This window comes from Anticarsia gemmatalis, chromosome 8, assembly GCF_050436995.1.
Source record: "Anticarsia gemmatalis isolate Benzon Research Colony breed Stoneville strain chromosome 8, ilAntGemm2 primary, whole genome shotgun sequence".
In the NCBI taxonomy this organism is placed as follows: domain Eukaryota; kingdom Metazoa; phylum Arthropoda; class Insecta; order Lepidoptera; family Erebidae; genus Anticarsia; species Anticarsia gemmatalis.
Window position 1 is genome coordinate 4,694,544 of NC_134752.1, and position 27,954 is coordinate 4,722,497.

The following is a 27,954-nucleotide window of genomic DNA, read 5'->3' on the forward strand; positions in this document are numbered from 1 at the left end:
AGTTCCTGTGTATAAAATGAACTTGACGTGCTACCGCCGTGTCTAGAGTATATCAAAATAATGTAAAATAAAAAAATGCGATGATTGTTGGCACGAAGAAAACAAACAATTTTAAGGTTTTATAATTTAATTTATTTCAAAGTAAGTAAATTATAACTTTCAGCAAGTATATTTTATTTAAAAATACGACTTAACACATTAATTAACCTTATGTATGTACCTACATATTATTATATGTTGACTAGTGTCGAGGAAGATCAAGCATGTATAAATATATAAAAAAAACATGAGCCAAAATGAGAGTTTTGCAGTCAAATGAATCATGTTATAATACTAAGGTGACCTTTGACCCCAACTGTTTAAGTTCCGCAGTAACCTTATCATCACTAACTACTACTTGATTCAACTTTACAACAGCTTCATCATAAGCACTTCCTTGCAACTCCATCTGAATCTCCCTCAAACTGTTGCCTTTAGTTTCTGGCATCACAAAGAACGTAAACACGGCGCCGGCGAGAGCCGAAATTGAATAAAACCAGAAAACGCCGGTCATGCCTGCTACATCTTTGATTTCTTGATACCCTTTTAATGATAAAAATGTAAGTACACCACCGAAAATATTTACGAAAGTCACAGCGACTGATTTCACATTGATTGGAAATACTTCAGCTACGACTACGTAACCTAGAGTATCATATCCAAAAGTGGCAAGTATACTGCATAATACGATCCCGACGAATGGTATGAAGCTGTAATACGTTGAAGTAGTAGGTTCTATTAGGAAGTAGGCTCCGACAATGCCGAGTGTTATCCCTGAGAAAAGGTACGAGTAGAGCAGCAATGGACGTCGTCCAACCTTGTCCACTATCACGGATAAGAACACGCCTGTAAGCAAGAAAAGTGTTATATTATGAAACTGATATAATGAAGTTCAATAACTCAGTAAAGAGTCCTGAATGCAGAGGTCGCAATTGGCGAAGGTAAACTAAATTCAGAATTTAGAGTCTCAGTGTCAAGCAGGCTGTCACTGACTGTGCACTTTTTGATACTGTAACTGTGTTTGGAAATATTAATCAATCATTATAATTTAGACATCGTGCATGCCGAGGATCTCTATTAAGTGGTCGGTCCATAATAATAGTGGTAATGATTCTTAAGAACCCAGAACGCGCGTACCATTTTAAGCGCGATGAATTTTGTAGTTGATAATTTATCTCGTTTATTTCAATACAAGCACTGAGCAGTTGCCACTACGATAAATTTTTAATTTGTTATACCAAAAACATTGCTTATATCTTACCAACAATAAATCGAATAGTTCCAAAAACGATGAGTGCTGTAGACACACTAACAGTTGTCGTGCTGTCTTGTACGATGCGACCCAAGTACTGCAGGATAGGAATGGAACCCGACATCATTTGAGTCACTTTTAACCCTGGAAAAAGAAAATCGAGGTTTTAACAAGTACCAACAAATGCCTTGTTTAGAAAAAAATAATTAGAAATAATTACAACACATTTTTATATTGGAATAATAGATTTTTTTTCCTAATTTCTTGTCATCAATTAGGTACTAAACTTAAGGATGTTTCTAAGAATATAATTATGAAAGTTGACCGTTCTAACAACACTCTGCCGACTGAAAAGCCCAATATGGTGATCATCGAACGCATACTAAATTGATTAATGTTATTATAGATTTAAAAGCATAAAAAAATATCTTACCAACAACAATTATAAGCGCCTTTCTATACTGTTTGCCCGTGAACAGTTCTTTTAGAGTACCAGATCGTGACATTTCCTTACGGACATCGGCCCTCATCGATGATAGTTTCTCTTCTAACAACTGTCATTCAAAAGTGAAATATTGTTCAGCCCAGGTGTAAAAAAATATTGAATTGTACAATGTTATCAAGAGCATATCTAGGTAATAAACCAAGTTATAATTACTTTGCAATCCTTGTGGATTTTTGATAGAAACTGGACATTCAGACAGAATGTTACCCTCGACAATTTTAGTCTTAATAAAGTAATCCAAATATATTTATCACTAAGAATTTGTTCAACGACAATATATTTTGATTTTTTTAAATATTATATTAAATTATGTAAGTAATTAAATATGTAATAATTTGGAAAAACTAGTTAAAATTCTTCCTTATGTAAAGTTCGTCTCAACCATACCTTTTCGTCCTCCCTGCCACTCAGTTTAACCAATGCTTTTCTTGCGGCATTCACGTTCCCTTTCCTCAACAAAAAATAGGGGCTTTCGGGTAAAATATAGCAAGCAACGAAGAAACAAATAGGCAGAACCAGTAACAGGTAGCTTAAAGTCTGATATGATACAAAGGGCCCTACACAGAGTGCAAGAAGACTCCCGAAATTAGCCATGTAACGATTAGCTGCCAATAATTTCCCTCTTATTTCTTTATCAGATATCTCTGCTATATACATGTCTCCTACCTGAAATACAAAATAAGGGAGATTTAGTGTCAGTTGCGCGGCTTATGGGTAAGTGTGAAATGAGCAATGGATAAAGTGGCAGCCAATGTATGAGAGAGTCAGTCAATAATGATTAGCTAATCGATACTTATTCAGTGGTAAAAGCGACCATTATATCTGCAAGTTCATGACACAATTAACTATCAGTTCGATTTTTATAAATAAGGTTTTTTATTTACTGTATTGTAAATGAAATCGATTAACAAAATAATAAAAACCAGATGTTTCAATGAGATCTTCCGAAACTCCGTAATTTTTTCTAGTTAATATGTTATTATTGCTATCCTTTATTCAGCTGTATATCTTGTATGAGCAGATGTTTTAACGAAACACTTTTTTGTATAACAATACTTGCATATCTCTTCGTGCATTTGATCAGCAGATGTGACTTTCCGAATTAGAAAGTCTGGGAACAACAATTTAGATAACTCGTGGCCTATTATTTTTATGTTTTTAGGCAGTTCAGGAATAAACATTTTGTTGATTGCTTACAATACAAGCCTTCTTGAGGTCGATAGTAATACAAACGAAAATTTCACATTTCTTTAGGTAATAAAGGGAGACTTACTGCTCCAATCATGCCGCATCCAACGCCCCATGCGAACCGAGTTAGGCAGAACATCCATGCTGTAGTACTAAATAAAACAAGTACCTGAAAATATTTAACAACAGTATTATAATCCGCAGTAATAGTCAAGTGGTCTAAGTATGCGCCTCATACGGTCGATAGTTCGAACCTGAGACAACACACCAATGATGGCTTTCTGAAATTATTGAACAAGTCTTAAAGCAATACAAAGTCCCCAAACCGCAATTGGCCAGTGTGGTAGACTCGACCAGTGGTTGGCCTGACCTCTAGCAGTGGGACAGTATATTATATATTAGCTAAACCTTTGTTCCAAACTATGTTGGAGTCGGCTTCCAGTCTCACCGGATGCAGCTGGATACCAGTGTTTTACATGGAGCGACTGAGTATCTGACCTCCACAACCTTATTACCTGGATTATAACACGATACCCTTCGTTAAGATTGGTTGTTAGACTTTCAAGCTTCTTACTACTGTTACCGACTGTCAAAGATCCTCGAAAAGAACTCGATATGAATAAGATGGTCACCCATCTACAGAACACATTAACCTCGGAGATCGATCCGTGCGGCTGTTGTTAACTAAGCACGAGCCGTAATCTATACTTATAATAAATCTGTAGAGAGGTCAATTCTGTACATTGAATATATTTAAAAAAAACCAATGGGGGATGTTTAGTAACGGATACTGATACCGAATCTGCAATTTATAATTTTCTTTTCTGTCTGTCTGTCTGTCTGTCTGTCCTCCGTCTGTATGTGTCGCTATCACGTAAAAACTACCGGATAGAATGCACTGAAATTTGGTATATGCATAGAATAAGTAGTGGAGCAATTTTTAGGATACTTTTTATAGCATAAAATTTCAAAGATTTTTAGAAAATTGAAAAAAATACGTAGAAATCGTTTGAACCTGCGTTTCCCTACAGAGGCCATAGATGGCGTTACAATCCATTTCACAACATTCGCATCTATAGTTAACGCGGCGCCTGCCGTATCGATACCTGTTGTTTGCACCAACCAATAGATGGCGTTATAAACCGCAACAAAGCATGTTTTTTCTAATTAATTTATTTTGATGGCTTTATTGTAAAAAAATACCTTTGAAACATGCTATACATTTATAAGATTTTTAAACATAAATGTTGTATGATATATTACACAAAAATGTTGGTTTACGTGGGTCCGGTGCGATCGGGATATCCTAGATGGCAAACCGAGTAATTTCGTTTGTTGTCGTTGTTCGCCGCAACTGACAGATGGCGTTGTTGTTCGAATCACATAATATTTAATAACCAAATTAATTGGTTGCATTAAGGAAATAAATTGGATAGCTATGAAACAGACTATGTGGTAAGTTTTAAAAAATAAACAACGGATGATATAAGTATAAAAAATAATTACGGGTTACGCGGTTTCGGACGTATCATCGCAAGTATACATTATTACGCGTCTGAAGAGCTCCGGCGCAGATAGGACCTATAATAATATTCTGAATCCAGACGGGTAAGCAATGGTCAGTCTATTATAAGGTATTATATTTTACACTGTAAACTGCTACGGATACAGACGAGAGCGGAAAAGAAGGTAACCACAGGAAATCAGGCCTGCCTGAGCCTGTGTCACATTGTGTGCCTTTCGGGTCCCTTTCGTAAATGACCATTAGATGACAAAAGAGTTGTTAACATTTTTATGTGTAGGTGTATCGAGTGCTTCGCAATTCGCGTGCTCAAACGAATAAGCAACAGTACGAAATTCACGCGAGCGGAGCCGCACGGGTCAGCTAGTGGGTAATAATTTATTATATGTGTTATCCTGTATGCAACCATTTTCCACACGGAACAATATGTTTCTGTTTCTACGTAAAGCATTTTAAAGATTTGTAATTACCGTTCCAGTTATAATGGGTACAGCACTGGTTAAGATAGTGGCTCGCCTTCCGAACCTGTCCGTGGAGTAGCGCATCCACAAGGTCCCAGTCATGTACCCCGGAGAACCAATCGCTGCCAACCAGGATATTTCACTCTAAAGAAAGTTTTTACTGTCTTATACTGTATGCTAATGTACGAGATTACATACAATTTGTATAAGCTGTTTTTAAATGTAAACTTCAATGTCCACTTATTGAAACGTCGATAAATACCAATATTCAAAATATTAACTTTAATACATTAGTATACAGGGCATTAGGCAGACAGTTATCCAAACAAAATTCAATAAAAACGGTATATTTGGTGTAGACTGCTGTCAACGTACAAGCCACTTAAATTTTGCCTCATCGTTTCGAAGATATGGTAATTTAAACTGTTGAAATTGGGACTTTGTATTCTTGAGCAGACAGACAAAATATACATAGTTAAGTAGTAAAAGTTACCTCTGTCATATGAATTTCAGTCTCATTATTGTGGAATTTGGCAATAACTGGTGTACTCCACGTAACTGATACCCCGGCTGTCATGGAGGCCAAGTAAACTGAAACGTAATTAAAACAAATTATGTATCCTCTCTCGCTCTCTCTACCTGGCTATTTGTCCCATTCTTTACGCTATTCTTGACGTTGAAAAATAACTAATTATGCATCCTAATTATTGAAATAGCTATAATGCGTTTTTTTTATTTTTATGAATACGAATCGATAATTAAATAAATTCTTACCATGTTAGTGAAATAGCCTTTTTTGAGAAACAAATAAAATTGTCTTTCGAACTACAATTGACAAACCATTACTACTCTTAAGTTATTTAGTTAAATAATACAATACTTACTTGCAAACGCAACGAAATACTGTATTCTTCTTCCTTTCTCCATCTTTAAGAAATATTACTAACGATCTGAACTTCAAATAAGTAACCAGTTTAAACAGAAAAAAAAAACAATTTATTACGCACTTATATTCACATTTCTTTTATTTTTATAATCTAGCTCACTACAGCAATAAAGTTTGGACACAACTAAAATAATTTACAGGATATACTTTACATATCACGTTAATATTATTAATATTTAGGTATGTTACCGATAATGTTAAGAAATAGCTTCTTCTGTTATCTACTTAAATTAATCGATATGAAAAACATTTACATTCAGAAAATTTTGTGTATACAAAAAGATACGAACGATCTTTGTATACAGGTGAGGATTGCCTTCCATTTTCGTTGCTTAGTTAAAACTTGCAGTTTGCCTAAGAAGTTTGCGGAAAAGACAGCTTGTTATAATTAAAGTAGCGCAATTGTCCAGTCTCTACCATCAAGTATCAAGACATTTAAAGTGAATGAAGTGAAATTAAAAAATAGTTCCTACGGTACCCGCTAAGGGCGTTAATCAGGTTTTCATACAAAAAGGTATCCGATTGTCGATAGAAATATGAAATCGCGTCTGTATTATTGTAAGAGACTGAACAAGAAGGAAAATTGCCTGCTAGCTCTAAAAGCGCCAAGTCTCTCTAAAGGATCTTAGTTATTATTATTTAAAACATATTACCCACATTATCGGTAACATAGCCACGATAAAAGACGGAATAAGACTCGTTATCGCACAATAATGGTAATACACTTTTAATCTCTAATACATTTATGGACAGTGCTAAATCATGAAGTCTTTTATTTTATCAGAACTGGTTGTCAAGCCTACATTATCGGACAAATACATCACGAGTAGGATCACGTGTGAAATACTGTAGTGCGATTCACTACAGACGGTATAATCGAGTGTCGAGAGTTTGATATTCAAAATGGCTATACTGAATAATTAGTTCCTACGGCGGCCGCCAATGTCGCTGATACGTAGCTCGATTCTCTACTACTATCGACTACTAACAACCGGCCAGTCATCGAGAATTGTTGTTTTTTTTTTTAATCTGATCAGCCTCGGACGGACATCGTAGAAACTATTTTGGTAGTATATTCTTAATGTCAAACTTTCGATACTCGACAGTACCGACTGTACAGAATCGCGTTACATGTCTTCTTATAAAATTTATCGATAAATTAATTAGTCAGCAGTCGGTAGTGGTAGACAGTGGCTCTACTGTACGTTAGAATACATTATGTTGATTGAACGTTGCGCTGCTCAATATCTAATGGGGAATTAACTAAAATTAGTAATTATTAAAACAGACAAGGAACATTTTTTATTGATTCTCAAAGTCATAAAGTAGGTACTAATGAATCATACATTGTTCCGTATATGTTAATCCTGTGTCAGAGCCGCTATGGCACACTTAGTACCTAACACCTTTATCATTGCACAATACGAGTTGACAACCATCAAGATATGGGCAAAAACCCAACATTCACAATTCCCTAAATGTTAAATTGTAATCTTAGATATAATTACATCATATAAGTTTTATAATTATAGTCTCCTTTGTTCTATTTTTTGCATACGAGTGTAAAATTGTCCATTGTGTAGTTATTAATTATCATTTTCAACAAAAAATCGGAAACTGTTAAGTGGGCATCAAAAAATAAAATGTAATTAAAGTCTTTACCTTCAATAAGCTATAATATTATTATAATCTTAATATTTTTCATATAATAAATAATATATGTATTTTCTCTATTTTTTCGCTAGGGCGACAGAGATGGTATTATATAACTAAAAAATGAGTTAACTTATTATTATTATTTACGGCAACATTTTACGTTTGTTCTCGTTTTACATTCGTCTATTCTATCATTAATTTTCTTTGGGAATTCTAGTAGCTTCACACATACCAATCTATTTTTACACTACTGTTAACTTAGTTTACCAAATTACCGAGCGCGAGAAACAATTTATTATCTATTGTGTGTAAGCACTCATAGAGAACAACCATACATTTATTATGGTGCCGTCGGTTACGAGTTTATTATTAGATATTGGACTATTTTTGGAGGCGCTTATTTGGAACACGTACTTTATTAGTCATTTAGAGTGGCCAAATCCCGGCTTCTGATTGCGTTATTTTACTAAACAATTCATTTTGTTTCTATCAACTAGCTTTAAGACTCGTTGTATCTTGTTGTTCTTGACTTTCAACATTGTCATTAACAACTTCCACTTTATTTAATTTTTCATCTGCTTCATCAATAATATTTCCTTGCAATTCTATTTGTATCTCTCCTAAAGTTTTACCTTTAGTCTCTGGTACAACAAAATATGTAAACACAGCACCACACAAAGCCATGGATGAATAGAACCAGAAAACACCATATACTCCGGTATAATCTTCTAAGATTTGGTATCCCCTTATTCCTATAAAAACGATCAGAGCTCCGAAGATATTGAATAAAGTCATGGCAATAGACTTGACATTCAAAGGGAAGACTTCTGAAGGGATGATGAAGATTAGAGTGTTGAAGCCAAGGACGCCAGCGATCATGGCGATTATAATTCCTCCGAAGACAACAAATCTGAAGGGATTGTTAGCTTCGTCTTCAAGGCCTATGACTTGTTGCATGAAGAAGTAAAGTCCGACGATGGCTAGCACGACACTTGCTATGGTATAAGTGATCATAAGCAGCGGTCGCCTGCCGACCCTGTCTACTACCAATGGTAGTGCCAAACCTGTAAAATGAAAACAGGTTTGAGTAAAACTTGGCATTTAACTTTCAGTGTTCTGTTATTTATATTGTTTTATTTTTAATATAAGTTATCCCGATTTTTCGATTATTTAGTTATACGTATCCGTGAACTATTTAAACTTATACGTACATATACGTAATTGTTGTCAGATTTGTTTTACCTTTTCCTTATGTGCTAGTACTAACCTGCAGCCAATCGTATTATTCCAAAAGTAATAAGTGCAGTAGAAATCGCCATGCCACTGTCGGACTGTTGTATTATCCTTCCTAAATACTGCTGTATTGGAACTGTTCCCGTCATTAATTGAGTCACCCTTAGACCTGAAAATTTACTCACATTGAAATACAATTACAAGCAGAAAAATCTAACTACAATTTCGAGTAGCAGACTGGGTTAATATGGATAGGGAATGACTACTAGAAGTTGAAGACTTGTGTATCGAGCATACAAATGATTCGGATACTTCTTAACAGGTGGAAGTTAAACTGATTTCTTTTACACCAGTACGTTTTTCTACAGTACAAAATTTGTGAATAGCTAGCCGGTTGTGAATATTAGTAAACAACCGGCACTTGGCCAGCGTGGTGGACTCAAGGCCTAACCCCTCCCTCATTACGGGAGGAGACCCTCGCCCAGCAGTGGGACATTAATGGGTTAAATTTATTTTATTTACTTTTACTGTTATCGAATGACTGATGATGTACCAAAAGACAAGGACAAGATCCAAATATCAAGAAGGTTTACTAATATGTAAAGAAAGTTAAAACATTAGCATTATATACTACCTGTTACTATAATAATCGCTTTCCTATACTGTTTGCCGGTCAACAACTCTTTGATAGAACCTGATCTCGCCATGTCTCTCCGTACATCTGATTGCATTGAGGTCAATCTCTCTTCAACAAGCTGAAATGAAAAACAAAAAGAATCTAATCACGCACTTTAAAGTATCATCATTATTTATTTGTCTGGTCTACTTCTGCCCGCGGCTACGTAAAAAGTAATTGTAAGTAAAGTAAGAATATATGTAGAATACTTTTTCCATGTAATAAATGACCAGTGTATCAAATTTCACTATCAATATCAAATCCGTTGAATGAAGGGCGTGATTGAATAACATATATCTATTCAAACTTTCGCATCTGTACTAATATTATAAAGCTGAAGAGTTTGTTTGTTTGAACGCGCTAATCTCAGGAACTACTGGTCTGATTTGAAAATTCTTTCAGTGTTAGATAGTCCATTTATCGAGGAAGGCTATAGGCTATATATCATCACGTTACGACCAATAGGAGTGGAGTATCAGTAAAAAAATGTTACAAAAACGGGGAAAATATCGACCCATTCTCTCTTATGGGACGCAAGCGAAATTGCGCGAGTCAGCTAGTTTATAATATTCTTATTGCACTAATACGATACCCTACGTCTATATTGTTATTTCAAATTCAAACAGCTTACCTTTTTATCTTTAAGTCCGCTCAATTTCAAAAGCACTTTCTCCGCAGCTGCGACCTTTCCTTCCTTCAATAGAAAGTACGGACTCTCCGGTATTAGCCAACATGCTATGAAATAGCACACCGGTAGGGCAATGAGTATAGACGTTAGCATTTCGTAGGTAACGAAGAAACCTAGAGACATTACTAGTAGTTCTCCCAGACTGAACATAAACCTGGTGCACGCGGTCAAAGAGCCTCTTATGTCTTTGTCTGCTATCTCCGACAAATAAGGGCTTGACATCTGAAATTTTATGCATGCAATCATTATTCTTATTACTTTCAAACGTACATAAAATCACGCATTCTTCCCATCCATCCATAGGAAAAATTAACTAATCAACATAATTGACTATTAACCCCAACCCGCACTTGGCCAGCGTCAAAGCCTAACCCCTCCCTCGAAACGGGATGCGGCCCTTGCCAAGCATTAATAGGTAAAATTATATTCTTATAATTTTGGGAAGAATAAAAACTTAAGTATTTCTATGAATTATCTATCTAAACTACCGTTTTAGATACTACAGTCAAGGCTACGATAAGATAACTCAGTGATGATGGCAACATTCAAAACTCAGTGAAATTTCTCATGGACACCCTTCATTCCGGAAAGTTATTAATACGTCAAGAATCTTTTACAACCAGGTTAATATAAGTGGGAATGTTATAATATCTTTATATATTTTGCCAACATAATCATCAAGCCTATTATAGGAAGTACTGAGGAAGTAGGCATTTAAACAAAGGTGTAGGAAATGTACCCAGGTTTCGGCATTTACAATTTTAGTTCCTGTATAGGGGACTCGCCTACTAGCATACCAAAAATATGTTTTACCAAATTATACATAAAACTATCCCACTGCTGAGCAAGGGTCTCCTCCCAAACGTAGGAGGGGTTAGACCTTGAGTCTACCACGCTGGCCAAGTGCGGGTTGGGGACATTACATTCATGATATCATACCTATATAATATTTTAAGTACCTAGTACTTACTGTATTCGCCATGCCTGTCCCAACACCCCATAGTAATCTCCCTATGTATAACATCCATGTTTTCGTGGCAAACAAGATAAACACCTGAAATAAAACACAATTTATTTGTAAGTAACAAACACGCGGAGATACTATTGTATAAAAATCATAAACATCTTACCAAAACGATGTCGACAGTACTTATGTCAACGTTGTAAAATTAAATTTCTTCGTTTTTGCATAAAACACACATTTATTTGAATTACACATTAACATCAAATTTCGCATTTTTAGTAATAAATAGTAGTATAGGAAGTAGAGTTTGTTCTAACAAACTACGGAGGGGCAATACACCCAAATAAACTTCTCTTTTCCAAAAAAAAACTCTCAATGCTTAATAAAAGCCCATTTTTGTCTATGCTAAGCTTTCCAATCCCGATCGTGTACACCCAGGAGTACCCAACCTTCTCTTTAACATCAAAAGTCTATAGCTATACTAATTCCTACGGTACGACTTTGCCATAATTTCCTCATTGCGCTACTGACCAATATAAATCGCAATAAAAATGCATACTTACTGTGCCAACAATAAATGGAAAGGCGCTTATTAGCAAAGATACTCGTCTTCCGTAACTGTCGGCTATTCTACTGGCGATAAGACTGCCAGGTACTAATCCTGGAGCCACGATAGACACCACCCACGATATTTCACTCTGAAATCAAGGAGACGATAAATTAACACAATCTGTTTATCGCCATTTGTAACACCAAAAAATTAATGTGTTTTTTTTCTTATATTGATTTGGAAAGAGAAGATAAATCATTGTCCAAAAAAACTAATAGAGAGCCACACGAGGAATACACGGTTGAAGTTGTGTAGGCAGAGGAAATTATAAAATTAGTATATGAAATTATTACAGAACACTAGGTACTATACACTACTACAGTGACGTCAAAATTTTATCCCCCGCAAACCCCCATAGGATACCATTTTGTTGGACTATACAATAAGATAAATAAACAAAAGTATTCTGTTTTCAGTTGAAACATCAGCTTCGGAAGGGTAACAATAATTTAAGATGTATTGTTAAAAGTATTTTGGTTTACTGTACATTTAAAATTAAAGACGATTGAATTTTAGGTGCAAATCTTATACATTTTCATACTCACGCTCGTTATATTTGGAATAATCTCATTGTTATAAAACATTGGTAATATCGGCGCCGTCCAGAAATATGAAGCACTTGTAGTCATCGTCGTTATTGAAACTGAAACATATAATTGTTATACTAATTAGAGAATACGGTGTTAAGAACAGGTTTTCATTACAAGATGCAACCATTGTGACACTAAGGGCGTTTCAGTTCAGTTCCTAATAATAAAATCCGATAGATATGTAAATTCACAGTTCATATTTCATCAAAAGTATTTAAGCTATCGCGATTTGTAAACATAGTACACAGTAGTGGGTCAGTCAGCCCGTGACCACGATCGGTGTAACTTGATCGAAACGTCGGGCAACAAATAAGGTACCGAAACCTTTAAAATTCTCATCGTGTTAAAGACCGGTTAACAAATTAACATTCCATATGTTCAGGTAACAATTCAGAAGTGGTAAAACCGTCCTTAAGAATCTAAACACACACGTTTAAAGAGTTTAAGGACGATGTCATATTTTTCTCATGATTTGAATAATGTTTAAATGACACCATTTATTTAAACTACGCTTACGAAGTACCGCAAATTTTACATAAGAATAACTGTCTGAGTTGACATAATCTAAATAATTTAGCGGAAAGGCCTTTTGTTATCAGTGGTCTTGAGAATAAAATTTTAGGAAGATAAAGATTGACACTTACCTGTATTTTACTTCATTAAGTCCCAATAACGTATCTTCATGTAGGGATAGATAGTACATTATTATAAATTACTGATATTGCTTATTAAACAGACAGGAATAAGGATACTAATGGTCACATTATATCTATCGGGTTATCTGAAGATGAGATATTGAAAATGGCCATTGAAAAACATGGCCCAATTCCAATTTTCCAATCCAAATTTATTCATAAATTAAATAACTTACCGGCGAGAGCCGTGAAGTATTGCACGCGTCTGCTCATAGTTAACAACACAACAAAATAGACAAACTAAATAAAAATCACACACCAAATTTAGAACTCTTCACTGAAATTATACACAATCATAATTTACATTCAATAGTCCACACAAAAATTATATGTAATGTTTAAAATCATCTCCGGTTAGAATTAAATATAGGACAATACAATTGTGTGAAAATAACACGTTCGCGTTGCACGAGAGATGAGTTCAAATTTACATTTTTATACGTAATCTTAACTCGTGAAGTGTATTTTTATTTTGAGTTCCGTGCTTCAGCTTCAAAAACGTTATGATTACGCACTCGATATAATAAGTACTTATTATCGCAGTGTCATCTTTGTTTATGAAACTGTTAGATATATATTACACATAAATGAATGAGTATTGAGTGATAATTAGTTTGATTAACCGAACTACTTCAGTCGTTTGATTTGTTCTCAACACAAGCATCTATTTGTTTCTCCTCATGGAATTATAATAGAATGGAACTCTAAGTTACATGAAAACTATTCTTTTTATAGAAAATATTATATATTTTACGTTAATTTTGGCCGTTGTAATAAAATATTCAACAATAAAAAAAAAACATCAAGTTTAAAACCAAATCCCAGATTACCTGGACTTTCTTCGATATTTACTTATCATTCAAGAACCAATTTATGTAACTAGAACATGTTTAAAAGCCTGTCAACTGACAGAAGGACTGAAGTATAATATAATTAATCTAAACATTATGTAGGTACGGAACCTATGGAACCGGGGACGAGGCTACTTGATAGTTTTTTATTTACACAAGTGATTGTCAAAAACGTTTGTTTTACTGTGTGAGCGTTTGTTTATGAGTCAATGTATGTATGTATATTTCTACAACATTAGTTTTTTTACTAAAGCTTTTTTTGCGTTGATGAACTTATCTTGTTAATAGTTTGGTCGTCCCCAAGATACTGGCGGGTATTTTAATTAAATAATGTAAGAAGTATTTAGGTTTAAGAAACAAACACTTATAACCTTTTCCTTTAGACTCTTTCTTTGTATTTTCCTTATAAAATTCACGAGACAGCGCGATCGTTGACTGGAACAAGTCGGTTCGTTCTTTTGAACGGTTAAGAATTTTGTTTATTTAATTCATTCAGATAGGCATGTCTGCAATAAAATGGGTAAATATTACTTCTAAGTTGGTTTACTTAGTTTATGTATATATCAACTAAAATTAAAAAGAGAGAATTCATTAATTCTCCGTTCGAAAGTTTCAATAGGTCAGGTAGTGAATATGTTATGAACCTATATTTGTGCAAATTATTTCTAACCAGGGTGGATCCGGGGCTGACCGCTTCTTTTTCCTGTATGAAGCTGCACTCATAAATTAACCTTGGCTTTCGTAGCTAGAGTGAACTGCTGGAAATACCGTTCTTCAAACTAGCCAAAGTCCCTCCCCCTCTTACTTACTTCACCATTTACCTACCATTTTTTAATGAAAGCAGATGTTGAGCTAGAAATGAGTTCTGTGATAATCGGTTATTTATTTAGCCTTTATACTGTCTCGGGATTTTTATCACTGCCCGCCATTTCAAGCAAATATTGTATTTTTTAAATCACCAGATAAGAATTTACTAGCAATAGTTAGACGAGATAAAATGTGCTAATTGAACTAGATGCTATAGGAAATGCAGCATATTTGGAATGCTGCAGGTAACTTAGAATATATAACGCCATTTGTATGTTTAAACCGTAAACATAATTTCGTTAATGACATGAAGCCACGTGTATTAAAAGGATGACGCTATTCTGACATTTGCTACCAAGTCGAAGGGAAAGAATCGTCACTGTAAGAACTTTTTCGGTAAGAATGCATTTTTTTTCTAGTATTACAGTTTGTGAAAAACAGCCTGCTGACAGACGGACAGACAGCAGGACGGACTGACAGCAAAGGCTTAGTAATAGGATTCCGTTTCTACCCTTTGGGTACGGAACCCTAACAATCACTGGACTCGTATTGTAATATAGATATACATAAAAATATGTTTATTATTTATATGCATTAACTCGAACGTTTAAAGGTTATAAATAACAAAACAAGTTACCAAATCTCGTTTATATTTTTGTTTGACAAATGCGTAAAAAACGGTATATTCTTATAAAATATGCGAGTCACGACTTAAGCTATATCAAGCGAGTCATACTCATATTATTTCGATAGTAAAAAAGACCGTTAACAAACATACATAATCACATGCGAACGATATCCTTTGCGTCTGAATATAGCAACAGCTTCTTACAATATTCATTCGTTGCTATATTCAGAGACAAAATGAAATGCCATATACTATACGAACAATACCTATGGATTATGTTCAGTTAATTTCAGAATTTGAAGGGGTTCATACCATCAAAGAGAATTGTCAGTTTGATAATTACGAACGTAGATCAATTAAACCAAATAAAATGTTTATTCATAGATTCGAAATGGTAAAGCAAATTACAGTACCTCGATACTCGATTCTCTTCCACTATCGACTACCGACAACCGGCTAGCTATTGAATTTTTGACATTTAGAATGTACTGCCAAAAAAATTCCTACGACGCCCGTCAAAGGCGCTGATCGGATTTTCATACAAAATTTCTCGATGACAGGTCGGTTGTCGGTAGTCGATAGTTTTTCGCACATAGTTGCGATGAAACATAACCGATAAGTAACAGTTTCACATTGAGATCACTCTTACTAAATACAGACTTAACCCCGGTTCCACAACCTATGAATAAGTATTGGTTAGCAAATCAGATAGAATATCGGACGCATTTTCATACGTGTGTGTGTCACTGTCATTGTCACCTTATCTGTGGGTTAGGTTAGCCAACACTTATCCAAAGGCTGTGAAAGTGACCATTATCTTACAATATAATTTAATCATTTCTTAACAAATTACGAGCGATATATTTTTTGTTTCACAATAAACATTATTTGTAAACACACGCAGCACCATAATAATTTTAAATTTAGTCAATTTCAAATAAAATCACAAACTTAAGGTTATATTTAAGTTACTATAGTCAGTTCCAATATCACCCCTTCGGATACGGTTAAGTCTATCTAGATAAAAATAACAGATGATGACTAGTAACCAAACAATTCTAACCCCTACCTTAAGGTATTATATTGGAACTACTTGTAACAGATACATTAATATTTGGAAACATAAAAATACCTAATAGAAATAATACTTTGGCCGAATGAAAAAAGATACTTTACTTACTTGTAAGATCAAATGACCATAAAGGTCTTATACCAATAAGTACCATCCAAAGTCTTTGTTTTAGAATGGTAATTTTATTAATTGTATCTTAGACGTAATATTATAAAATAATAATTTTTGTGATATTTTCATAGGTATTTTTCATTCAAATCACCAAGTTTCGCTTTAAAACTAGTTTAAATTAATATAAAATGTACTTACAGTACAATACTCTTAGAGAATATGAGCCTCGCCACATCAGTCACAAGACAATATGAAAAAGTAAAAATATATCGTAAAGGATCATTGTTAATAGAAAACTGAACAGCCGTTTTGTCTCGCTTTATAGCATAGGTTCTCGGAACGGTATCGCCCGTGAAATGGAAGAAAATGTAGGACTCATAAGGGTTTAATTTTAACCCTAATTGTCTAAGTGCTGGGTAGGGGTCTTCCCTCATAATGAAGGAGGGGTTAGGCCTTGAGTCCACTTGGAATATTTGCGTACCTTCAAGAACTGTTCTAAAGAACTTAGCCATGCGGATACGAACCCTCGACCATTTGGGTGGCACAACTTAAGTGACTCGGCTATCAACAATAAAAAATATAGAGAGGGACGCACGAAGTATTGTTTCTTGTACCGGGAGCCGTCTTCGATAATAGGTTAAGAACCTATGTTTTAATTTAAAAATGGGCCCGAACAAGGCAAAATATTGCTATTCTGTTTTCTATTAACTATTATTATAAAAATTAAAGCTGTACTCCTAAAATAAACAATCAATAAAGTAGGTACGTAAAGTCAGAGCCAAAAATATGTATACATCACATTATCAAAAGCATTCGCAGCAACGTTAATAGCGAAATTGCAACATATCAACTTGACAATAACTTTTCAATCATAGCGTTAAATCATAGCCTTTTGGTTTGTTGGCCAATACCAATAAAATATTGTCATACAAAAATGTACCATGGAAAATGTATCCAAATTTTTGACGCTGACTACAATAAAAAATAAATTGTGAAGACTTACATCTATAACTTAAACGAATACGTTTTGTATTTTAAAATATCTACGTATTGTCATTGTGATAAAAAGAAATGCTTATTGAGGTTGAGAGTTCTGTAGCGCGATTCTCAACGGACGGCCTCGGACTATCGAGAGCCCAGAGTTTGACATTTAGAATGGTTCAAAAATAGTTCCTATAACGCCCGCCAGAGGCGCTAAACAAATTTTCATTCAAAATTTCTCGACAGCTAGCCAGTTGTCGTTAGTCGATAGTGTTAGAGAATCGCGCTACTGAACGTATTTGATCCTAAAAATCATAATGAATCCCATTATTGGCCCATTGCTAGGCACGAATACCAGTCTTGTAAATAAATGGAGATGTTAAACTCGAAGACCGAAAACACTTCGACTCACGTAAAGAAATTCGTATTTCTCTCCCATTCGTTTTATCTGACCAGAATTTTGAAAAACTAAAGTTTTATGGCACATTTTAGCTCCGAGCTTTTATTATAGTTCAAACAATAAACGAGAGTTCCAGTCTTTGAATTTGACATACGAAGTCTACAATACAATCAAAAATTCAAATGAAGTCTTGTCAATAAATTGTTATTATCGATAAATGCAAATATAATAAAAATAAAAAAAACTTCAAATATAACTATCTTTAGCATACACTATTTTTTATAGTCATTCTTTCTTTTCGTCAGACCGAAGCTCCTTCAATTCCGTATCGTGTTCATCACTAACAACTACATCTATTTTCTCATCAAGCTCAACTGCATTATACACCTCCCCTTGTAATTCTACTTGTATATCACTCAGTTTCTTACCCTGCGTTTCAGTCACTACGTAATACGAGAAAACAGCACCTCCAAAGGCAAAAGCAGCGAAAACAGAGAATATGGTCGTTAATCCACTAGCATCTTTGACTTTTTGATACAATCGGGCCACGATAAACGCTAATGCTGCACCGAATATATTCAAACACGTCATAGCTATCGCTTTGACGTTCATAGGGAATATTTCCGCTGGTATGATGAAAATTAAAGAGTTGTAACCTAAAGTAGAGATGACATTTGATAGAAGAATGCAGACGAATGGTACGAAGCTATAAGTGGTCAGTGTTGTCGCGTCGATGTCGGCCACGTCTTGAAGAAAGAAGTAAACTCCGACGGCTCCTAGAGACATGCCTGTGCCAATGTAGGAGTACACCAACAGAGGTCGACGACCCACGCGGTCCACAAGTACCGAAGACATAAGAGCTGGAAACAAAATATTAATGAATAAGCATAACATACATTAAATTTAAATTTTATAATACAGGAATTTAATTCTGGTACCTATATGCCTGATAATTTCTGTAAATACCTTCTATTCTTATTATGAGGAAAAGCGCATGTTATACAGTTAGGTATATAAAATACATTTATACCTATTATCACGCCTATTTCCTAAAGGTATAGACAGAGACCAAAGGTACCAATTGATGCGATCCCTACAAACTTCCCTTGCCTCATTCACATTCATACATCTTACTATCTATAGAGAACCGCCGATATAAAAAATATTGTAATATATATCTGGGGAAATAAAAAACAAAATTTTTGAAAGCAAATATAAACATTGCTTTTAAGTACCGTGTTAAAAATTCAGACACAGGTAGATAATGCTTATCAAAATACTGTAATCGCGCAACAATTTGCAGTAACCTTGGTCACAAATGTACTGTGTCAGCGTTGCGTCCTTATGATTAGATGGACAATGGATATATTAGGTAATTCCCAGGCAGTTTATAAACCCTCATGAAACAGGTTTAATTCGACTGGTGAACAGTGAGTCCTAGCGGGGCTGTCACGTATTTCAGTTGACAACTATTAAAATTTGAAAGCTATCATGCTGTACATTACTTTCTTCCTTAGATTATAGTGATGAACAAGTTACGTCAAAGCAGCATTGTGCTCAATAGTGACCATAAATTTGACGTACACTTGTTGTCAACTGAGATACATCATAAAATCACGGCAAAAATATCACGGATGGCATTTGTATATGTATATCAGCTTAGCATTTGTTGTTACAGCGACAATATACAAATCTATGAAAATTACAGCTGTCTAACTATCACGGTTCATAAGACACACAGTCTCGTGACAGGCAGACAGACAGCGGAATCTTAATAATAGGGTACCTTTTACCCTTTAAAATGGTAAAATCTATATCTATACTAATATTATAAAGCTGAAGAGTTTGTTTGTTTGTTTGATTGTTTGTTTGTTTGTTTGAACGCGCTTATCTTAGGTACTACTGGTCCGATTTAAAAAATTCTTTCAGTGTTAGATAGCCCATTTATCGAGGAAGGCTATAGGCTATATAACATCACGCTACGGTCATAAGGAGCGGAGAAGCAACGAAAAATGTTACAAAAACGGGGAAAATTTTGACCCATTCTCTTAGGTGACGCAAGCGAAGTTGCGCGGGTCAGCTAGTGTATAATATAATGCAATATCTTACCAACTACGAACGAGACGCAGCCGTATATAATAAGTACTAATGGCATTTCCATTCCAAGTTTGGTTTCAGATATGATCCAAGCCAAGTACTGTCTTATTAACACACCGCCCGTCATAATCTGGGTCATTTTTAATCCTGAAAACAAACATTACAGGTTGAGTAAAGTGGCCTAGAAACATGTAGCTGTCTGAATTGAATTAGCACCTTTAACGGAGAACTAGAGCAATTTTTTGACGGAGCATTTCTGACTTTATTTGTCTGGTTAGTAGGTACAGGTAGGTAGGTATTGTAAATATACCAAAGATGTTAATAATTTCTGAACGAGAATATCAAGTACTAACTTTTACACAAAAATTTATTATAACATTACTTGCAAAAACATAATAAACTAATAAAAACATTTTAGAAATACACAATTAATAGAGATAATTCTGCTGGGCGTCGTAGAAATCATCCACATCGCTGTCGACTAGAAGCGTGCCCAAAAGGCGTGGAATGGCATGGGCGAAGGTCACAAGGAAGACCCTTAACTAGATGGTCGGACGACATCGTTAAATGTGTAGGGCTGCAATAGATGAAACAAACGCAGGACCGTATCAAGTAGCGTACTGAGGGGGAGGTATGTACTCAACAGTGGTTGGAAACGGGCTGATTAGGTATATAGATAGAGAACGGGTAGATAGATAGATAGTAAAGCTAATGCTTTGGGCTAGAAATAAACCAGCTTTTTGGTCCCGACCGCACGAGTAGCGTCGACTAGACTTAGCTAGAGCTTAGTATTCTTGCGTGTTTGAAGTGAGTCATGCTTATTTAGTTAATTACAATACTGACCTATAGCAATGATGACAGCTTTCCTATATTGTTTGCCTTTAATCAGCTCCATTACTGTACTTGAGTGACTCATTTCCTTATGAACATCAGCCTGAAGTGCCTCCAGCTCGTCTTCAAGCACCTGTAACAACATTATCAATATTTTGTAGCCTATAAATATTACTGTTCCACTACTAGCCGTTATAACCCTCCCGAAATGAGGGTGGCGTCCTAGGGGTTGCTTTGTGTCTAGTGCATTTGCTAAAGGCTGGGTGGCGAAATAATACCTAGTAAACATTACATAGATACATGGTAGGGCAACGTAATTTTTCCATTCATAGCCTTTTTCGGTAAAATCAGTTCTAATATCAGCATTTTTTTTCGAGGCAATTGTAAAGAGGGCAACGATGCTGCATACAAAAATAGTTTTTGTAAGAGAAAGTGTTCCATACGTAAAAAAATATTTTAAAAAATTATAACATTTTTAATAACTTAAATATTACCTTTTCATCCTTATACCGCCGCAATATCCTTAGTGATTTTCTCGCGGCTTCCACGTTGCCTGTCTTGAGACAAAAATGCGGTGTTTCTGGTATCCACCAACATAGAATGAAGTAAGTAACTGGTAACGCCAGTACAATTAAATTGAGCGTATTATAAGAAAGAAAAGAGCCTAATATCATTGGAAGAAGGTTCCCGAATTTGAATGTAAAACTTGTGATGACTTGTAATGTAGCTCTTATGTCCTTATCTGCGATTTCAGAGAGATAGTAACCGACCACCTGAAACAAATATGGTGAAGACTTTTACTTTTGACTACTGTAGGCTGAGGTGTATAAATACACTCACGTATCGTCATATACAAATGTTAGTCCCATATTATTGGGGGCGAGCCCAATAGCCACCTTTACACACACGCTCTATCGCGCATGAAACAACAATCGCGCGTGAAAGAGCGAGCGTATAAAGGGTGTACAAGCATTACCATACATTGAAAAAAAATCGTAAAATATAAAAGACCAATAGCACTTTGCCCACCCCAGAATTCGAACAAAAATCAAATCAGTAGAAGGTAAATTTACCGTGCTCATCATTCCAGTGCCGCACTGCCACGTGAACGCGGTAATGTACAGGAGCCACGCCTTCAACGCAAACAACACGATTATCTGGAATCACATGATAATAACACAAATATATTTAGCTGTTCGTTATAATATGCTATACTAGCTTCTGCTCGCGATTTCGTTTGTCAGAGGTAAAAAGGATCCTCTGTGTTAATCCAGGTTTTAGACTACATATCTGTGCACTTAATTGTTGAGATTTCGAGATACGCAATGTGTATTTCATGACACCAATGAAAAAGCTATCTGCACTACGCAATACGAAATAATATATTCCATATTTGTACTGTGCTTTCTGTATATAAAAGGTTAAATGTAAGCGTTTTTAGCCGTGGCGAGTCTTTTATTCAGTGCTAAAATAAAGCGTTGCAATATAGCCAATTAATCGAGGCGCGTGGTCAAAAGTCAATTTTACGTACATCAATAAATTTATCTTGATTTCTTCATGACAAATACGTACCGATCCAATAACGATGGGTACAGCACTGCCGAGGATAGTGACTCGCCTCCCGAATCTGTCTGCTATGTATCTCGTGGCCAAGGAACCGGTGGCAAACCCCACCGGGTATATGGAGAACATGACAGCAACTTCATCCTGTGAAAGACGGTTATTGTCAACGTAAAATTACATTTATTTTAAAAAGTACATTGTTACTTTTGTTGTATGTAGGTACTATCTGTAAAACTAAATTGAATATGATACATAAACCATCACTTCAAAATTAAGAAACTTCAAACGGTATTGAATTTCAGCCGATCTTAAAAAAGAAACCTTTCTTTACAATTTCTACCTTTTGATGAAAGCCGCATGGAAATTTGTTAAGTAGTTTGGTAGTTGATGGCTAACAGGCAGATGGACACAGTGCGGGGACTCTTTATTCGCATAATGGCTAATAACTATAGTATCATGTTAATGTAAGGCGCTATACATTATTATTATATTAGCTTTCCGCCTGGGCTTTGCCCTCGTAGAATTTTACCCCATTCGGGCCTTCAGGGGAAATTTTCAATAATCCTCTCTTAGTACTTTAATACACTTCTTAATAATTCTTCATATCAAGTTTCAACTTTTTACGCTAAGTAGTTTCGGCGTTGTCCATCAGTCAGTCACACAAAAACGGAAGAGCTTTATACATATAATTGGTTATTATACACCATACCTACAGACAGAGAGAGGGTTATCCTACAGGTAGTATACGGTTCTAAATTCATAAGTGCACTACTAATACCTATTTACCCGTTATCGGTTACGTACCGACTGTAGAATAAATAAACTGTTCCGTGTATTATTATGTATTACGAAGTTCCACAATCAGTCTTATGACTCATACAATAATAGTTGTTTATTATAACAAATTGTAAGTACAAAATATATACAATTATACTTGTAAATTAATACTGGTATAATTTGTATATCTATGCTGAAGACTATTCACCAAAAATATCGTGATGAAACGTCGCATGGGGTGGTGGACTCGAGGCCCAACTCCTCCCTCGTTAGGGAAGAGACCCTTGCCCAGCAGATAGAATTTCTTACAACAAAGAGAGAGGATTTCCTGCCCGAGTGCATGTGAGAGATAAGTTGTGGGATGTTGTAAGTTGAGATGGTTTGTGTTTTACGCAAACTTTATTTGGGAAATTTGACAAACTTTAATAGGTAGAAATTATAATTATTTAATATGTTACAAGTTTAGGTCCGTACCGAATAACATCGGCGATATTACAGGGCATTACTTTATTTTGTTAAAGTTAAAAGATTAGTTTGTTATTTCAGTTAATGTAGGTATGCATTCGGAGATGTAAGTGGTTTAAGTGGCCTATGTTGAGTTTACAAAAAAATACTTTCTTGACGTTTTTAACAAACTTACCTACAAAGATATTAGTAACTAATCTAACACTTAATTAAGTTATCACTTATCAGCAAGGTACTTATGTAGTTTTAACTGATAAGCCAAAACTTATGAACAGCGCTTTTTGTAATTTGATAGGCATTGTATGCTTCGTTTCATAAACAGTTCATAGAAGTATTTATCTAATGGGTTCAAACTTTCTTGGAAGAGCGACATAATGAAATAAAGGTACAGTCAAAACGATTTTTTTTTTAATAAAAGACAACTCCCGCACTAAGAATTGCTCTTGTGTCGCGGGGACTTTTACAAACATACAAACAACGGGCACAAAGCACAACCAGACCCAAAACAATTATTTGTGGATCGCACAAATAATTGCTCCGTGTGGGAATCGAACCCACGACCTCCCGACGCAGTAGTGTTGGCGTGGTGACCTAAACCACTGCGCCACGAAGGCAGTCATGTGGATAGTACTCCGTCGTGAATATTTAGAATGCCGTTAGATACAGTTCTAAAACACCCTTTAAATGATTTTAACGCAACTGAGGTATTTAAGCGAAAAACGTTCGTCAGTTGGGATATTCCCAATCTCTGACGTAAATTATATTATTATTTACATTATTCGTTATCAATGGCGTCCTTTTAATGGTCACATTTGTGTGTACGAGTATAAATATAATATAAGTTATCAGTTACAGTACCGTGGCTTTGTTGTATAAGTAGTATTCAATAGGAGGGGTATGATATTATAAATTGTTTGTGAGCAATAACATAGTATTACTAAGCACTTTACGTGTATTATGTACGCAGTACGTAGGTATATCCATATTCCATACTAATTGTGGTTATTTTTATGGTCTACATATTTTTTTAGTTTTCTCGTCACACAAACCTAATATTTGTTAAAAGATAAGCTGCCATTATTATTATGGCATCAAATTGTTGCTTTTTAAACACGCATCATTTCGAAAAGTCTTGTGATATCTAGGCTTTCGACTTTTTTGTTTAGGATTCCGTACCCAAAGAGGTAAAAAGGGCTCTGTTACTGAGACTTCGCTGTCTGTCTGTCTGACCAGACTGTACCTCATATACAATGATAGTTAGACGGTTAAAAATTTCACACATCGCCTGGGAAAATTTAAAGTTTCTGTTGCCTTTGTTATTAAAAACCAAAATAAGATAATTATTTAAGGGTGATACCACAAAACAACCGTGATTTTTTGCCATTTTTATAAAAGATTTTGTAACATTTTTCGTTGCTACTCCGCTCCTAATGACCATAGCGTGATGTTATATAGCCTATAGCCTTCCTCGATAAATGGGCTATCTAACACTGAAAGAATTTTTCAAATAGGACCAGTAGTTCCTGAGATTAGCGCGTTCAAACAAACAAACAAACAATCAAACAAACAAACAAACTCTTCAGCTTTATATATTAGTATAGAAGTATAGATGTGCGCGATTCAACTCGCATGTTACTTACTTGACTAATATCGACATTGGTTTCGTTATTCTTAAACTTCTGCAGCACTGGAGTGGACCATGTGGATGACACTCCTAACGCGAGAAAAGCTACCGACACTGAAATAAAAGAGAAAGTATTAGATTAGTAGTAAATAATTAAACTTACTGAATATATAAAAACGGTACATTAATGTATACCACCACCTCTGAATAAGTACTTATTTGACAGGTTGATTTAAATTTTGACAGCTGTTTTCATACATTTACTGTCACTTAATCTATAGGACAGGTTATAAGAAATGCTATATGCAATGTATGTATAATATGCAAAGTCCCCAACTCGCACTTGGCCAACGTGGTAGACTTAATGCCTTACCCATCCCTCGTTCGATCCACCACCTCTGAATAAGTATTTGATAGGCTGATTAGAATTTTGATACATACATTTACTGTCACTTAATCTATAGGACAGGTTATAAGAGACTTATCTAAAAGCTGTAAAACAATTAATATGACAAAATAATGAAATAATTATCTCTTTCTCTAACGGTGAGAGAAAACATCGTAATGAAACATTGCATGCCTAAAAATTGTTTAACACATTTTTTAAGGCAATGCAAAGTCCCCAACTCGCACTTGGCCAGCGTGGTAGACTTAAGGCCTTACCCCTCCTCGTTCGAGAAGAGACCCTTGCCCAGCAGTAGGACAGAAACGGGTTTAAAAAATCTATAATAATTATAGGTACTTACCGCAAAGAGTAATCAAGTAAAGGTTTCGTCTGTTTCCGTCTTCCATGATCTACAAACAATTTGTTATGCATCGTGAGTATGTTATAGTCTGTGATATTAAACTATCGCGACTTGCACACATATTATAATGCAACGGCTCTTTAACGCGATAGAAAATTAAAGGTTATGATATCGTATTTGTTCACCCGACGTTTCGATCGAATTGTATCGACCGTGGTCACGGGCTGGCTGGTCAGTCGCGTTTAAGATCCGTTGCATTATAATAATAATTAATAGGTATTAAATGTAGGTGTACACTTGTTGCCGGTGCAGTTTTAATTATTTGCTTGTGTGTTTTATTATGTTCACATTGTAATTAATAATTTTAATAGTCTTCGTATGGAAAAGGTAGGTACCGAAAGTAAAATAATTGAACCACAAAAAAACAATAAAAAAATACTGTAAATAGTGCCTGCAACATGGGGCAAAACAGGCGTGATATGTATGAATGTCGGTAATTCTAATACCGATTTTGAGATCAAACGTCAGTCCAAAACATTCCAATAATCTAAAGTCCAAATTCATATGTAATCCAAACATCATTTAATAATATTAATACTCATTACTTTTCACTTAAAAAAATGATTTAAACATAGCCAACGTCCCATTGCTTCAAAATTATGAGCCTGACTATTTTTCATAATTTCTATTAGTTTTCAGGAACCTCTAAACAATATTGCCGAATTATTTGCTAAATGGAAATTTTAATTAATGCAATACATTTTTTATTCTATCTAGGCATTAACAACGAGTTAACATGAATGTCTGGCATGAATAAATACACAGATACCTAGGTATGTTAAAGATATAGCAAAATCTATTTATGAAGAGCTGGAACGCGTGAAGTTAATTTGACCGAATGAAATGTTATATTATTTTTAATTTCGTTTGTAAAACTATGAATAGTAACTGATAATAGACAGATAAACATCAATTAAGTTGAAAAAATACCGTTTTCTGCTAAGTGCTAATTGTTAGAGCCTAGAGACCCAATTTATATTCTTAGGTTATGTTTTGTTTACAAATTACAAGATGAATCAGAGTTATTGATTTCCTTGGCTTATAAATTTATAATAAGTCTTTTAACAAATTTTACAGTGTATTCAAACCAATGTTTTATCTATTAGAAACATACTTGTATTACTAGGTAGACACATGAGTGAATAATACTAATGTAAACAAGAGTTTTAATTGGTATATACCAATAACATAATAATTACTATAATTAAAAACTTACCTTTAAAGTAGCTCAACGTCTTACGTACTTTAATCAACAGCACTATATTTTTAACACTTTTGCTTTTTACCTATATAAAATTCTTTGCATATTTGGCATGATTTATGTGTCCGAGTAATTAACGTGTAGGTAATTTAAAAGTTAAATTATAAATAATATACACACAACATCGTAGTATCGATTTTCTATAAACAAAAAATTGTAACGCGGCCGTTCCCTTAGAAGCTGCACATGCAACTGAATGACAGACAGCGTTCGTTTGTTTTTTATCGCGCGATTGTCACGTAGCGCTTTGTGTTCGTAGTGTGTACTTCAAGCCTGTGTGAAACTGATTGAATGAAGAAGCAAGCTGTTGCACCTATAAGATAAACTAATATATAATATATCAGGTATTCTACATGTATCTAATTTGTTATCAATGCTAGTGATAGTAATAATTAAATAAGTGTTTTCTTCAAAGGTCCGAAGTACTTTATTTACTATTAATTATGTAAGTAAGTAGGTATATAGATTTACTTTCAGTATGACGTAAGTAATGAAGACATTGCCCTGTTACGACACAGTACCCTAAAATTCGTCATGAAGAAACCATAATTTACTAGCACTGGAACAGTTTGACTGTCGGATAAAAAATCCTCCTGATAAGCCAACCGGTCCTTATTCAGCGGTGGAGAGATCAGGCTTTAGACTCCTATGAGCG

The 27,954-nt window shown here is 34.9% G+C and overlaps 3 protein-coding genes across 5 annotated transcripts; all 3 read right to left on the reverse strand.

The window, feature by feature from the left end:
* Window positions 1-154: 154 nt before the first annotated feature.
* On the reverse strand, window positions 155-6,054 carry LOC142974877 (facilitated trehalose transporter Tret1-like). Its single transcript, XM_076117448.1, has 8 exons — window positions 5,852-6,054; window positions 5,461-5,558; window positions 4,977-5,111; window positions 3,070-3,153; window positions 2,184-2,462; window positions 1,725-1,845; window positions 1,301-1,435; window positions 155-885 (listed from the first exon to the last, which is right to left on the reverse strand). The coding sequence occupies exons 1-8, from the start codon at window positions 5,892-5,894 to the stop codon at window positions 326-328; spliced, it is 1,455 nt and encodes a 484-aa protein (XP_075973563.1). The 5' UTR covers window positions 5,895-6,054; the 3' UTR covers window positions 155-325.
* A 1,601-nt stretch (window positions 6,055-7,655) lies between these two features.
* LOC142974876 (facilitated trehalose transporter Tret1-like) lies at window positions 7,656-13,509 on the reverse strand. Of its 2 annotated transcripts, none has more exons than XM_076117446.1 (8): window positions 13,202-13,509; window positions 12,286-12,383; window positions 11,694-11,828; window positions 11,137-11,220; window positions 10,110-10,388; window positions 9,437-9,557; window positions 8,837-8,971; window positions 7,656-8,633 (listed from the first exon to the last, which is right to left on the reverse strand). In XM_076117446.1, exons 1-8 carry the CDS (start codon window positions 13,236-13,238, stop codon window positions 8,059-8,061), a joined length of 1,464 nt encoding a protein of 487 aa, XP_075973561.1. In that variant the 5' UTR covers window positions 13,239-13,509; the 3' UTR covers window positions 7,656-8,058. The 2 variants fall into 2 exon arrangements, with proteins under 2 accessions (XP_075973561.1, XP_075973562.1); XM_076117447.1 differs by lacking the exon at window positions 13,202-13,509 and adding an exon at window positions 12,975-13,057 and having other exon boundaries at window positions 7,657-8,633.
* Window positions 13,510-15,316: 1,807 nt separating this feature from the next.
* On the reverse strand, window positions 15,317-27,569 carry LOC142974735 (facilitated trehalose transporter Tret1-like). 2 transcript variants are annotated; one of them, XM_076117223.1, is made up of 9 exons: window positions 27,255-27,569; window positions 25,979-26,027; window positions 25,249-25,346; window positions 22,376-22,510; window positions 21,877-21,960; window positions 21,298-21,576; window positions 20,816-20,936; window positions 19,985-20,119; window positions 15,317-18,735 (listed from the first exon to the last, which is right to left on the reverse strand). In XM_076117223.1, the coding sequence occupies exons 2-9, from the start codon at window positions 26,022-26,024 to the stop codon at window positions 18,161-18,163; spliced, it is 1,473 nt and encodes a 490-aa protein (XP_075973338.1). In that variant the 5' UTR covers window positions 26,025-26,027; window positions 27,255-27,569; the 3' UTR covers window positions 15,317-18,160. The 2 variants fall into 2 exon arrangements, with proteins under 2 accessions (XP_075973338.1, XP_075973339.1); XM_076117224.1 differs by lacking the exon at window positions 27,255-27,569 and adding an exon at window positions 26,374-26,400.
* Window positions 27,570-27,954: the final 385 nt, after the last annotated feature.